The 14,948-nt window shown below is 44.8% G+C and overlaps 1 protein-coding gene across 7 annotated transcripts in view; it reads right to left on the bottom strand.

Moving 5' to 3' along the window:
* The window catches only part of COL19A1 (collagen type XIX alpha 1 chain), a 358,502-nt gene that overhangs the window by 17,430 nt on the left and 326,124 nt on the right, over positions 1 to 14,948 (bottom strand). For all 7 annotated transcript variants that reach the window (XR_009762166.1, XM_061623076.1, XM_061623078.1 and 4 more), the window contains 4 exons: positions 11,107 to 11,151; positions 5,104 to 5,166; positions 3,598 to 3,633; positions 3,416 to 3,460 (listed from right to left, as the gene is read on the bottom strand). Coding sequence is in view for 6 of the 7 variants with exons in the window: in XM_061623076.1 (XP_061479060.1) it covers positions 3,416 to 3,460; positions 3,598 to 3,633; positions 5,104 to 5,166; positions 11,107 to 11,151 (189 nt within the window). In the remaining variant the exon portion in view is untranslated. The remainder of the gene's footprint in view (positions 1 to 3,415; positions 3,461 to 3,597; positions 3,634 to 5,103; positions 5,167 to 11,106; positions 11,152 to 14,948) is intronic.

The raw sequence follows: 14,948 nt of genomic DNA, 5'->3' as shown, positions 1-14,948 counted from the left end.
AAATGCTAGGGAGCTACATAAGGATAGCAACCTTTCTGCCCTTAATTGAGTAGAAGAGTACAAATTGTACAAGGAATACTGTGTTGTCTTTTCATTCACAAATTGCTCTTTGATCCACTGGAAATTTTTGTGAATGGAAGGGGGAGGGATTCCTCCTTTCTTCTGCAGCTTTCTAAACCTCACCTGTTGTTATATGCCTTCAAGTCGATTACGACTTATGGTGACCCTATGAATCAGCGAACTCCAATAGCATCTGTTATAAACCACCCTGTTCAGATCTTGTAAGTTCAAGTCTGTGGCTTCCTTTATGGAATCAATCCATCTCTTGTTTGGTCTTCCTCTTTTTCTACTCCCTCATGTTTTTCCCAGCAATATTGTCTGTTCTAGTGAATCATGTCTTCTCATTATGTGTCCAAAGTATGATAACCTCAGTTTCATCATTTTAGCTTCTAATGATAGTTCTGGTTTAATTTATTCCAACACTCAATTATTTGTCTTTTTCACAGTCCATGTTATTCGCAAAGCTCTCCTCCAACACCACATTTCAAATGAGTTGATTTTTCTCTTATCCGGTTTTTTCACTGTCCAACTTTCACATCCATACATAGAGATCGGGAATACCATGGTCTGAATGATCCTGACTTTAGTGTTCAGTGATACATCTTTGCATTTGAGAACCTTTTCTAGTTCTCTCATAGCTGCCCTCCCCAGTCCTAGCCTTCTTCTCATTTCTTGACTATTGTCTCCATTGTGGTTAATGACTGTGCCAAGGTACTGATAATCGTTGACAAGTTAAATGTCCTCATTGTCAGCTGTAAAGTTACATAAATCTTCTGTTGTCATTACTTTTGTCTTCTTGACGTTCAGCTGTAGCCCTGCTTTTGTGCTTTCCTCTTTAACTTTCATCAGCATTCGTTTCAAATCATTACTGGTTTCTGCTAAGAGTATGGTATCATCTGCATATCTTAAATTATTGATATTTCTCCCTCCAATTTTCACACCTCATTCATCTTGGTCCAATCCCACATTCTGCATATAGATTAAACAAATAGGGTTATAAAATACACCCCTGTCTCACACCCTTTCCGATGGGGAACCAATCGGTTTCTCCATATTCTGTCCTACAGTAGCCTCTTGTCCAGAGTATAGGTTGCGCATCAGGACAATCAAATGCTGTGGTACCCCCATTTATTTTAACGCATTCCATAGTTTTTCATGATCTACACAGTCAAAGGCTTTGCTGTAACCTATAAAGCAGAGGGTGATTTCCTTCTGAAAGTCCTTGGTCCGTTCCATTATCCAACGTATGTTTGTGATATGACCTCTGGTACCTCTTCCTTTTCTAAATCCACCTTGGACATCTGGCATTTTTCGCTCCATATATGGTAAGAGCCTTTGTTGTAGAATCTTGAGGATTACTTGCATGGGATATTAAGACAATAGTTCGATAATTACTGCATTCCCTGGGATCCCCTTTCTTTGGAATTGGGATGTATATGGAATGCTTCCAGTCTGTGGGCCATTGTTTAGTTTTCCATATTTCTTGACAAATTATTGTCAAAATTTGGACAGATTCAGTCTCAGTAACTTGTAGCAATTCTATTGGTATGCCATCTGTTCCTGGTGATTTGTTTCTTCCAAGTAGTTTAAGAGCAGCTTTCACCTCACATTCTAAAATTTCTGGTTCTTCATCATACGGTTCCTCCATGAAGGAGTCTGTCATCCTGGCATCTCTTTTATAGAGTTCTTCAGTGTATTGCTTCCATCTTCCTTTATTTCATCTCAGTCAGTCAATGACTGCTGATTATTCAACATCCCTACTCTTGGTTTAAATTTCCCTTTAATTTCTCTAATCTTTTGGAATAGGGCTCTTGTTCTACCCTTTTTGTTGTCCTCTTCTATTTCTATTTCTATACAATAACTATTGTAATAGTTATCTTTGTTCATACATACTAGTCGCTGTATTATTGCATTTAGGGTTCTAACCAGGGCATTTTTAAAGGAACTGTTACCGGGTATCCACTTTTTCATTCAAACGGCTTGCCTATGGAAGCCTCTCTACCACGTATAAGCCCTGACATTTGGAATGAGATAAAAGTGGTTCAGACTAAAACCAAACCAAACCAGGGAATGAATACAGCCTTGCAAATGCATTTACACAAGTTACTAGCCTAGCATAATTCTTACTAGCCTGCCCGTCCACCAAATACATCACTTGAAAAGCAAATTAAAATTGAAAACTGCTGATTATGATCCACACCCTGCTGTAGCAGAATTCCTACGAAGAAACGAACAAAAATACAGAGAACCAGATATTACAGTCAGTAGTGTTGTGGCAAATTTGGAAGTGCAGGGTCCTCTCATGAGTCATGCCGTGACCCCTTGCAGCCACACTGGTGCCATGCCCCTTCACAGCCTAGCCTCCTTCAGCCAGCCAGCCAGCCAGCCAGCCAGCCAGCCAGCCAGCCAGCCTCCCTCCCTCTATCTCTCACACACACTACTTGAGCAATCCCCCTTCAGTAAATAAGCTGCACTAGTGATGGGATCACCTGCACTAGTGATGGGATCCACAACTGCAGTGGATTTGCTGCCAATCTGCCACCCCCCCCACCCCCATGGAGAAGGAGGCAGGAGAGAAGGGCTCCTGGGTCAAATGATAGAGCGCGGGCTTCAGCAACAGCCTCCCCATGCAGGGCCAGCCCATGGAGGAGGAAGAGGAACAGGAAGAGGAGGCGCCACACCATGGGGCAAGAGACAGGCTGCAGGATGAGGTGGGCAAATATCTGCTTAATTCCAACCCCCCGCCCCATGGAGGGGACCTTGCAACTCTCCAGACATTACATCTTCCCTGATCATTGCTGAACGATGAATTCATAAAATGTTCGATTGTTTAAATTACGGTAAATATTTTACAACTAACTACGTATGTGGTGAGAAAAGGGCAGAGAGGAATCTAAGTATCCCAAGCTAAGTTTTGAACAGTTCAGTCTGCCATTTTGATTCAAATTGGTGCTCAATTGTATCTAAACATGGATGAAAACCTACTCCATCTCAGGAAGCATTCTGCAAAATTTGGTTACAATAGTTTAAGCGGTGTCCAAATGCACAGCAAATAGATAAGAAAACTTTCCAAAATATATAGTAGATATGAAACAAAGCATAACAATCTCTTTTGTTTTTAAGACACATAATTTAAAGTTGTCATACTTGTTGAGGAACGAATGCACACAAACATGGCAGATTTAGTAATGCAACGGAACCTTTATAGAATATGCAGTAATGTAGCAAAAACCTCTGCAGCCAGTGAGTACTGTGGCAGCCAGTGAGTCAGTTTGGAGGGTTACAGGTTGCACATACACTAAACAAATCTGGTGATAATCAAATAACCAACCTCTATGTAAAAAATATAACTTACTCGCTCTCCTTTGGGGCCTCTGTCACCAGTTTTACCCAATAAACCCTGAGGGGAAAAGGAAGACATTTTTATGTACGTAAGCATCAAGCTAAGAGTTTAGATATTAACCTTCCACTTTGGCCAAAAGCAGAAGAATTATAATTTGCATATAACCCACAATGTAGAAGCCACTGCTTCCCTACCTGAGGACCAGGCAATCCATCCTTTCCATTTATGCCCTACAGAAGAAATAGTAGAAAAAACCCTACTATTACAAAAGACTTTTGGTCTCTGGTATTATAAGCAATACATATCTTAAGACAGAAATCACTAACTAAGCTATGTGTTACTTACCAAAACTCTGGAACTGAACATATACAAAATTTGAATCATGCCACATGTGTTATCTATCCTTACTCCAAAGAGCTCAGTGCAACCGTTTAGTTGCAGAACAACCCTGTGATGTGATGTGATGTGATGTGATGTGTGTGTGTGTGTGTGTGTGTGTGTGTGAGTGAGTGAGTGTGTGAGTGAGTGAGTGAGTGAGAGAGAGAGAGAGAGAGAGAGAGAGAGAGAGAGAGAGAGAGAGAGAGAGAGAGAGAGAGAGATGTCAATGGCTACTCACCTGGGGTTAGGCAAGTTTGAGATTTCTCCCATGCTCAAACTCAACACAGAGCATAGGTGTTTTCAGCAACCCACATAGATCAATGCCTCAGAGGAGTAATTTTTTATATATTTATTTAGTTGTTTACATTCATATCCCATCTTTCCTCCAAGGAGCTCAAGGTAGAGTACATGGTTCCCCCTCTCCCCATTTTTATTCTGACAACAATCCTATGAGGTAGGTCAGGCTGAGAGACAATGACAGACTCAGTGTTACCCAGCAAGCTTCATGGCTGAGTGGGGATTTAAACCATGGTCTCCCAGGCCCTAGTCCAACACTTTGACCACTACCACACTGCTTCTCAGCCTATTAGTAAAATACTGGCTATTTTATAGTATCATGTACATAGTCACACTATTTTCCACATAAGATTTGGGGGGGGGGAACCCTGGTCTTATAAATCAACAGAATTTTTAAAAGATCTAATAATGCATTCTAAATACACTCCATGTTTCCTCAAATTCACTGCCTGCACAAAATTTTAAGTTCTCCCAGTTCTGAGCACAATTCAAAACCCTGGTGCATACATTTCAGTCCTACACAGTTTGAGGCCTGAGTACCTGAAGGAAGGAACATAGTCCTTCCATATTGACCTGTCTGTGCACTGAGGTAATTTGAGGTCCCTTTTCTTCAGGTGTTCCTTCTGTCTATGGAACTCTCTTTTCAGGGAGGCTCACCAAGCACCTATACTTACTGTCCCCTCATGCTAGGCAAAGACCTTTTTTTTCCTCTGAGGCTTTTAAAGTTTTACTTAATTTACTAAGAAGTAAGTTCAGCTGAATTCAATGGGATTTACTCCCAGGTAAATGGGTACAGGATTGCCTTTTTTGTTTTATTGTTATTATATCTTGTGGTGCTAAGGTGCCCTAGAAACTATTTTGATTGAAGGGTAGTATAAAAATGTATTAATACAAAATGTAATATAAAATGTAATATAATAGGTAGGTACCTATTTAAATGCTGATCATGGCAAATTTCCACTTAATTATAAAACTAGAAGAGCCTTGCACTGGGACATACAAGAAGTCACTGCTTAAATACTTACTGGGATTCCAGCTGGCCCTTCTGGCCCAGGAAAACCAATGTCTCCAATAGGGCCCCTTTCACCCTAAAGGAAACAAAAGAGTAAGACATTTCTCACAACTGAAAACAACTAGAAGAGACATTTGGTCTCACCGTGAAATCGGTCTTCTCTGTGCATGTCAAAGATGATATCAGGTGGGTAACTAGCTCCACCTAGTGGTTGAAGGCAAAAGAGTACTGCTGACGTTTTACTGTAGGTCCGTTCCTAGTCTGCGCCTGCTCCGTCTGCAGTTTTTCAGTAACAAGCCCACATGAAGAAAACGAAATAACACCACAAAAAAGACAAGACAACAGTACTCATACACTCTCTGCTCAAGGTCTAACAGCGCTTAGAAAGGCAGCCCAGCCGTCATAGGGAGCGGCCCTGATATCATCTTTGACATGCACAGAGAAGACCGATTTCATGGTAAGACCAAATGTCTCTTCTCCTGTGCATGGAAAGATGATATCAGGTGGGACATACCAAAGCTGACCCATGTAGGGTGGGAATAGTGCTGGGCTATGGCTACTAGTGATCTGAGAGGACATGCTGTAGTACCCTCCTTCCAAAGGCTGCCTCGGCTGAAGCATAGGAGTCTATTTTATAATGTTTAATGAAGGTATTGGGAGTGGCCCATGTGGCCGCCCTACATATCTCCCCCAGAGAGGCATTATGGGAAAAGGCCGCTGATGTGGCCGCCGCCCTAGTTGAATGAGCTACTACCCCGGCGGGACGGGATAATCTTAGAGAGGCATATGCCAAGGATATGCATGCCTTGATCCACCTGGCTAGCGTAGATGTGGTGACTTTATTCCCCATGGATTTTGGGTGAAAGGAGACAAACAAATTATCTGTTTTCCAAAATGATTTAGTCTTGGAAATATAAACTTTAAGGGCTCTTCTCACATCAAGAGAGTGCCAGGCTTTTTCTAAAGGATGGACAGGATTTGGACAGAAGGACGGTAATACCAGCTCCTGCTGGCAATGGAAGGCAGACAACACTTTGGGACGAAAGGAAGGGACAGTACGCAGGACTACTCTATCCTTACGGAATACACAAAAAATTTTATGGACAGACAGGGCATTCAATTCAGACACTCTACGGGCCGAAGTAATGGCCACGAGAAACAAGACCTTAAAGGAAAGAAGACGGAGAGAAACTTGACTCAGGGGTTCGAACGGAGGTTTTTGAAGGGCTGACAAAACCTTATGCAGATCCCAAGTTGGGTAGCGATGCACCGTAGGAGGTGCTGTTATCGTTGCTCCCCTGAGGAAATGCTTGACGAAAGGGTGCGATCCGATTGGCTTATCCAGGGATCTGGAGAGGATTGCCGATAAGGCTGAAACTTGGCGCCTCAGGGTGTTTGGTCTGAGACCCAAAGATACGCCGTCTTGCAGGAAGGACAAGATTTCGTTTACTCCCGCTTTTCGAGGAAGAACCCCTTGCTTCTGCGACCAGGATGAGAAGGCCTTCCAAGTGCTTTCATAAATTCTGAGTGTGGATGGGCGTCTAGAAGCCATCATGGTTTCTAATACTTGCGGAGAGATGCCTCTTTTCAAGAGTCTCTTCCATTCAAGTTCCATACATGAAGTGCCCACCACTCTGGGTCTGGGTGCTGGAGCTGTCCCTGAGAGAGCAGGTCCGTTCACGCTGGAATCTTCCATGGTGGTTCCACCGACAGGTCGAGAAGGTCTGGAAACCAAGGTCTCCTTGGCCACCATGGAGCCACCAATAGAAGTGCTGCCCTTTCGGCACAAAGTTTTTTGAGCACCCTGGAAATCACTGGAATTGGAGGAAATGCATATAGTCTGCCCGGAGGCCACTGGGAAGTCAAGGCATTTATCCCTTCCGCGCCTGGTGTCGCGTATCGGGAGAAGAACCCCTGCACCTGCCGATTGGCACTGGTGGCAAAGAGGTCTACTTGAATGTGGCCAAAATGTTCCACTATTTGACGAAAGGACTGTGGGTGAAGTCTCCATTCTCCTTGAATCAGCTTCTCCCGACTGAGCCAGTCCGCTTGGCTGTTGTCCTCCCCCTTGAGATATTCTGCCGCTATCGAGACGATATTGGTCTCCACCCACTGGATGAGGAGAAAGGCCTCCTTCTGAAGAATGAGGGAGCGTGTGCCTCCCTGACGGTTTAAATACGATTTGGCCGACACGTTGTCTGTTCTGACAAGCACCGCCCCTAACCGTCTGGTGTTTGCAAAGTGCCTGAGGGCCAGACGGACTGCCCGTAGTTCGAGTAGGTTGATCGGCAGTGCAGATTCCTGAGCCGACCACGTGCCTTGAATCATCTGCCCGTCGCAGATGGCTCCCCATCCAGATAAGCTGGCATCGGATGTTATCAGGGTGTGGAGTGGATCCTGGAAAGGGACGTCTCGCGTCAGGTTGGGCTCTTGGGTCCACCAGAACAGCGACTGATGAACCTGTGGTGACAGAGTGACCATGCGGTGGTGCCTGGACGCTATGTCGTTCTGGAATGGCAGCAGCGCCCACTCAAGAGTGCGGGAATGATGACGTGCCCATGGTGTCGTTTGGAATGTGGATACCATCAAACCGAGAAGTGCTGCCAACTCCATCAGGTCTGTAGAGGGGGAGGATAGGACATCCCACGCCACTTTGCAGATCTTGCTGATCCTGTCTGGAGATAGCGTAATGAGGCCATTTTGAGAGTCTATAGTTGCTCCCAAATGTGTGATGCGTCTGGACGGAAAGAGATGACTCTTGGCTTCGTTGATCAGGAAACCGTGATCCTTTAGACAGGTCAGGGTGACATGGAGGTCCTCCCATGCCTTGTGTAACGATGGTGAGCGGATCAGAAAATCGTCCAGATAAGGAAAAATATGAATCCCATGTCCTGAGGTGTGCCACCAGGGTAACCACTATCTTGGTGAATGTCCTGGGAGCAGACGACAGGCCAAAGGGCATAGCCCTGAATTGATAATGGTCTTGTCCCACCGCGAAGCGCAGATACCTTCTATGAGGTGGAAAGATTGGTACGTGCAGGTAGGCTTCCTTCCGGTCGATGGATGAGAGGAAGTCCCCTAGCCTCAGCGCTTCTTTGATGGAAAGTAAGGTGTCCATACGAAATTTGCGGTACTTTAGATTCTTGAAGCAATTTAGATCCTTGAGGTCTAATACTGGCCTGGATGAACCGTCTTTTTTGTCAACAGTGAAGAACAGAGAGTAGTTTCCCAGGAACCTCTCCCCTGGAGGTACCGCCTTGATAGCTGCCATGCGTAGTAGATGGGAAACTGACCTCAAAACTTTGCCCCTTTTGTGTGGATTTGCTGACAGAGGGGATGGAAGGAATCTCGCCGGGGGGTAGAGGAAAACTCCAGGCGAAGGCCGTATCGAAGAGTGCGGAGGACCCACCGATCGGAGGATAGGTCCTCCCATCGGTGAGCAAAGTGTTGGAGACGGCCTCCCACCGGCGAGGTGGAGGCATCAGAACTGATTTCTGTTTCCACGTGCCTGGGATGCAAGGCCAGATCAACCTGGGAGGTGTTGCTGGGACTTAAGTTGGTTGCGCTGTCTGTTCCAGAAGGGACGGCTGGAGCGGGCGTCCTTCTGCCTTCCAAAGGGACGTGAGCCCCAAAAGGACTGTGACAAGTGATATGGATGGAATGAGCGGCGAAAGGTCCTTCCATCCTCCCTTTTTCTGGTGGATGGCATGGACTTTTTCTTTTCCTTGGTTTCTAATATGTTCGCAAGGGCAGTGTCCCCAAATAATTTGCCACCCACGTAGGGTTCCGAGGCAAGATTCGAACGAGCTGCAGGGTCTGCATCCCAATGTCAAAGCCAAAGGGTCCTTCGCATGAAGATCCCTGCAGTGAGAGACCTAGCTGCAAACTGCATGGCATCCATTGACGCATCTGCCATGAAGGTAACTGCCCGAGAGACCTTCAGCAGAGATTTGCGTATCTGGGCTGCATCCTGCTGTGGGCCATCTAGCAGGTCTTCCAACCAGAGTAGGGAGGCTCGAGCAAACACAGAAGAGGCTGCTGCTGCCCTGATTGATAGCGCACTAGCTTCGTGCACTCTTCTAAGTCCCTGGTCCATCTTGCGCTCAGTGGTATCCTTAAGGTGAGCGTCTGAGTCTTTAGGATTCAATGATGGGTTCAATAGATTGACTATAGGCGCGTCTATGAGCGGGACTTTCAGCTGATCCATGATCGGTTGTTCCAGTGTATAATATTTGTTGGCTACAGAAACCGATTTTTTGAATTGCAAGGGAATGTCAAATTCTGATTTGAGCATCTTGGGGAGAAGAGAAGGAAGCTTCAATACTCTAGACCTAGGCTTTGGATCTGGACATACTGCTGAAACTCTCGAGGAGGGTGGAGTAGGAGGATCCTCTATAGAGGTGAGGGTAAGAGCCTCCATTGCCTTGCATAGCAGAGGAAGGAAATGAGCCTCTTGAAATATTCTAGTAGATAAAATCTCCTCAGATTCTGATTCCCCACTCCATTCCTCTTCATCCAAGACAATCAAGTCATTTTCTGTGTCTATGAGCTCCTGCTCTGGGAGCTGAAGGTGTCTGTCCTGCGATGCAGCATAGGGGTCTGGGGATGTGCGGCCCGGGGAAGGGCGTGTGTTTGCCCTCGAGTGACCTGTAGGCAGGTGCCTTGAGAGTTGTGAGCCTGATGTAGTTTGAGAAGACAAATCTCTAGTCAGATCCATTAAAAGGGCATCCTTAAGCTGCTCTTTTAATTGTTGAATTGAGTGTGCTGAAAGCTGTAGCTGAATAGGGCGAGCTTGAGGGTGAGATGGATAAAGCCTGTGTCCACCAGCATCATGAATTTGTTGGACAGGGATTGGCTCCTCCAAAAACCCTGTGAAGGCCTCAGGAGAGGAGGTGTCAGAAAAAATAGCGTCTAAGGAAGGGTGAGACTGGCCACCTTCCTCATCAGATAGGGGTTCCAGGTCCCTCTGGTCGCTTGAATGGTGGGAGGAATATTGACCTTCTCTACAGGTTCCCTTGTGTGGAACAGGAATCCTGCCTTCTGCAGTCACCCTGCCCGCCAAAACCTGAGCCTCAGCCACCTCGTGCCTGACGGTAGAGGGGCGGGCCACCGCTGTTTCGGAATGATCCCCCGAAGAATGAGCCTGCTCTGATCCCAGGATGGGAATGAGTTCTGGCACTGCGCCTGTTGCTGGCGTGCGGGGAAGCACTTTCGACCCCTTTGAGAGGTGCTTTGTTTTGTGTGTGGCTTTCCCCATAGCAGGCACACACTGCGGGACTTAAGGGGTTAATGAAAATGTGAATGGAAGGCTCCCGCTGGTAGTGACTGACAACGCTGTTTAATAAGCGGCTGGCCAAAGCAGGAAGATTAGAAGCGGTTGCCACCAACCTGCTATGGCATCTGCGCATCTGCCTCCCCCCCCCCACTATGGAGCAGGGAAAACGAAAGCCGCTTGAAAAGGGAGCGCGAAAATCCTAGGCGTGGGCCTGAGTTCCGAGCTCCGGTGAAAATCGCCTCTAAGGCTAATGCTGCCGACGCTATGAGTTGATGACTAGAAGGAACGGTAGCGAATTCGGCCGGGAAGGGAGCCTGAAGAGGCCAACGGCCCCAGGAGCTGTGGGGAGGGGCTGGACGCTCCTCGCCACTGAGAAAGATCAGGAGGAAAAGACACAAGGAGTTTCTTTTTTTTTTTTTAACTTTAAACTTTACACAGCAGGGGAAGACAAAACATATACTGAGGGCAAGAAACAGCAATAACCAACGGGTAAGACTTAAAAGACAAACAATACAAGCCTGAACCCACGGAGACAGAGAGGAATCAACCAGATTCGGTGAAGGCAAAAGAGAAAACTGCGGACGGAGCAGGCGCAGACTAGGAACGGACCTACAGTAAAATGTCAGCAGTACTCTTTTGCCTTCAAGCACTAGGTGGAGCTAGTTACCCACCTGATATCATCTTTCCATGCACAGGAGAATATTGTACTGCAAAGGAGCACTCAAATGTAGCTATACTTACTGGTTCTCCAGCGATCCCTGGTGGCCCAGAAGCACCATGCTTTCCCTGTGGAAATTAAGAAAAAGAAGGTAAAGAATGTAAAAAGAATTTGCTGGATCGGCCGGGGGCCCATCTAGTCCGGCATCATGTTCTCACAGTAACCAACCAGATGCCTTTGGAAAGCCTGAAAAGAGGACCTGAGCACAACTACATGCTAACTTCTTGCAGTTTCCAATACCTGGTATTCAGAGGCATAGTGCCTTTGACAGAGGAGGCAGAACACAGCCTCCAGGTTTAGCAGCCATTGATAATCTTATCCTCCATGAAGTTTCTAATCCTTTAAAAAAGTCATTCAAATTGGTGTCCAACACTGTCCCTGTGGAAGCAAATCCCAGTTTAACCAAGCACTAAGTATTTTATTTTGTCTGTCCGGAGTCTTCCAACATTCAGCTTCATTGGATGTCCCTGAGTTCTAGTATTACGAGAGAGGAAGAAAAACCTTTCCCTGTCCACTTTCTCCACACCATGCATACTTTTGTACACTTTTATCATGTCACCTCTTACTTGCGTTTTCTCTAAACTAAAAAGCCCCAAATGTTGTAACCTTTCCTTTCAATCTTATATCCTATGTTTACTTACAATATTGTTATAAGTTTGGGGGTTGAGCTAGATAGTTCAATGGGTCCCCTTCCAGTCCAGGTGGGCTCTGCAGCTAGGAAACCTGCTCCACTGCTCAGATTAGTCTCCTTTGTTAATTTAATAGAATGGCCAGGTGGGCTAATGGGTCTGTCAAGTGGCCATTAACTGGTGAATGGGCCAGAGAGATCTTATTGTTTTTGAAACTCTTCAGGAGAGCCCCCCCCTCCTGGGGCCAAAAGAGAGGCTTGAGTTTTTAATTTAGGCAAAGGAAAGGCTGGGAACTGGAGACATGCAGAGAGGCTGGCCCTCTTTACCATGGCTTTAGGATGCCTCCTGTAAGTCTGATGGAAAAGCAAGATCTATTGGGCTCCTAATGCTTTGAACCCCTCCATCTTAAGCTGAAGTTGGAATTTGTGTAAATAAAAGCCATATTTCCTAAAAGACACCACAGTCTCTGTTGGAGATGCAAGGAAACCAAACCCTGGACAAGCACAGAGACCCCTGGAGATCTCTCACTGCATGGAGATTGGGGTGGCATGAAACAATATAAATCATTTTGCCTAACCCACCATTAAGATTTGACTTAATGAGTTAAAACTATTATGTGTATATAGCCTGAACAATGAATTCTTCTTCACTTAAAAGAATGAGATAATTATTTATACAAAAACTGAAAAATTAAAAGAAATTGAAATGAAGATGACAAGAAATACTTTATAGTAAACCAAGTCAATAGGGATACAAAAGGAAATGCACTGGGATGGATTTGCAGATGGCATAATATATGCAAAGCTCTTTGTGTCACTAAAACATATTACAAAAGTTCGGCTACAGTTTTCCTCACTGTAGAAAGGAATGTTGGCTACTCACCATGAATGCTCTTACCAGCTGAGGGGAATGAAACACCCAGGATGCTGGGTTATAACCACCCAAAGGAACATATGATAGACTTTTGTACCAGTCCTGTGACCTCCAGTTCTGTCCTGCATCAAAGCTTGAGACAAGATGGTAAATACAGTTCAAAAAAGAAAAATTGCCCTGCTTGCGTCAAAGGCAGGAGGGAAATGGTTTCAGTTTAGAGGTACTTAGGAAAAGGATGGAACCAACTGGCAGTTCTGGAGAGTATCTACATCATAATCAAGGAATATGATGTCACTGGTCCTCCTAAGGAGAGGCTTGGATGTCTCTTTTTTATTTCTGAGGAGGAGGAAAAAAGAAGAGACTAGAAAAGGAGTAGTACTAATCCAAGAAGAAACAAAGAGGGTATAAGAAAAAAAGCTGAAGAAGAGCTAGAAGAACGAGCTGCGTCCTAGGTAGGCAGTGAAAGGAGGAGGAGCCTAGGGTCACAGAACTAGCCCCAAAATTTATCACATGTTTTCTCTGACTCCCTGGATGATTGATAGATACAACCCAGCATATTGGATGTCTCATTACCTCAGGAGAGAACAGCTGTTACACTATAAGATTGCTATTCTTTCTAATTTGACAGATGAAGATCCAAGACCAATTCAAATATGCAGAATAATCAGTTGGTACAATCCTCTCAGGACACACTGTTTTCCTTCAGTAAGGAGGTGCGGAATCAGGTATATGGATCCCCCTACTATCAAGAAACAACTCCAAGGAAAGCTAGCAATTCAGGGAGAAAACTAGGCAAGACTCGTCCCTTATAGCTTTCCATGTACAGGGTGTTTCCTCTAACGATGCTCAGCAGTCTGCTCTCACAAGCATCATCTCACTCACTCCTTCTATTGTCATTTTTGTCTACACTCCCCCCCCCCCCCGGTTATGCAGTTTCCAACCTTTATCCTAAGGTCGTAGAAGCTAACAAGAAGCAGAGCAAGGGAGAAGGCAGAGAGAGTGTGCAATGTTGAAAACAACAAAGTGTTGGTTGGAGTAGGAGAATTTAACAATAGAGAAAGTTCCTAAACAATGCAGTTCTTAGAGAAAACAAGAGAGAGTGGCCATGTCATTTGGGGGAAGTGAATCTGGTCATAGGCCAAAGGCAGGAGGAGCTTGAATCAGTGAGGTTATCAACATGAATGTTGGAAGTCAACAAGGAACAAGATGAGAATGTTGTCAGGGGAAAAGTATAAAAGGGTAAGTACCTGTCTTTGTATTAATGGGACTTCATTAATAAAATGCTTAACATGAGGGTGATGTGAGCAATTCAATATTTTTTATCCTCTAAGAATGCTTAACAATATTTTCACTATGGAGCAAGACGTTGGACATACCCAGTAGGAAGCCCATAAGAAATGAACATTTGTGATTAACCTAAGTAGCTTTTTCAGTACTGATCCTTAATGTCTGAGGCAGTAGATACATTTATTATAAACAAACACATTTGGAAACCATTAATCCAGCAACACAAATTAGATAAATTAACTTATTTTTCCAGTATATTTATTTATTTTAGGAAAGTTATCAAAATTAAGCTATTAAGTCTCTTTTGTTTTTCACTAGACAAAACTAAATGGGCTCAGAAAAAGCAGTTAATGAAAATAGTATAGCTACTGGTTGCCTTTTTTTCAAATGCATGAAACACTTTCATAATTAAAAAGCAATTCCTGAACTGCACGGGATCTGTTCCAATGGTGATAAGTTCATCTGCACAAAATAACTTCACTATGCTAAAGCGTCAGTGCCACTTTCTTACGCAGATATTGCAATTTTTAAAAATCTTGTATTTATTTCCTGTGGGACCACAAATAGGCAAATCAACATGACAATACATTTACATTTATTTACAGCACAGCTGTTTGAGGGCTTTAGTGAACTAAAAGACTTTATTGAGCAGGGATGGGACACTTCAAGCAGGGGCGCGTGCACAAATGCAGCCATCCAGACCTTTCTATCCAGTTCTTGGAACTCTCCCTAGGCCACACCCCTTACTCAAGGACTTTTGTGTGGCTCTGCACCCTCCTCAAGAGGTTTTGCTAGATTGTATCAGGGAACTGTCTTTGCCTGACTGGATGTAGGAGGTAGAGATGGTGTGGGTGGAGAAATCTCTGACTTTTGCATGGCTAGAATGCAGCCTGCTGTACAAAAGTGATAGTTTTATCTATTGGCCCATCCATTTTTGCATCTGTCCCCTCTCAGTTAATTGGCCCCTGCAGCTCTCGGGCTCAAAAAGTTTCCCCTCCTCTGTTTTACAGACTCTGGTTGGAACTGTACATTATAGCCACTGCACGACCACTGCCACAAACCACAGCTCCGTGTCT

This window comes from Rhineura floridana, chromosome 4 (assembly GCF_030035675.1).
Source record: "Rhineura floridana isolate rRhiFlo1 chromosome 4, rRhiFlo1.hap2, whole genome shotgun sequence".
NCBI classification, from domain to species: Eukaryota; Metazoa; Chordata; class Lepidosauria; order Squamata; family Rhineuridae; genus Rhineura; species Rhineura floridana.
The sequence above is the reverse complement of the archived record's forward strand: the minus strand, read 5'-3'. Positions and strand labels throughout refer to the sequence as shown.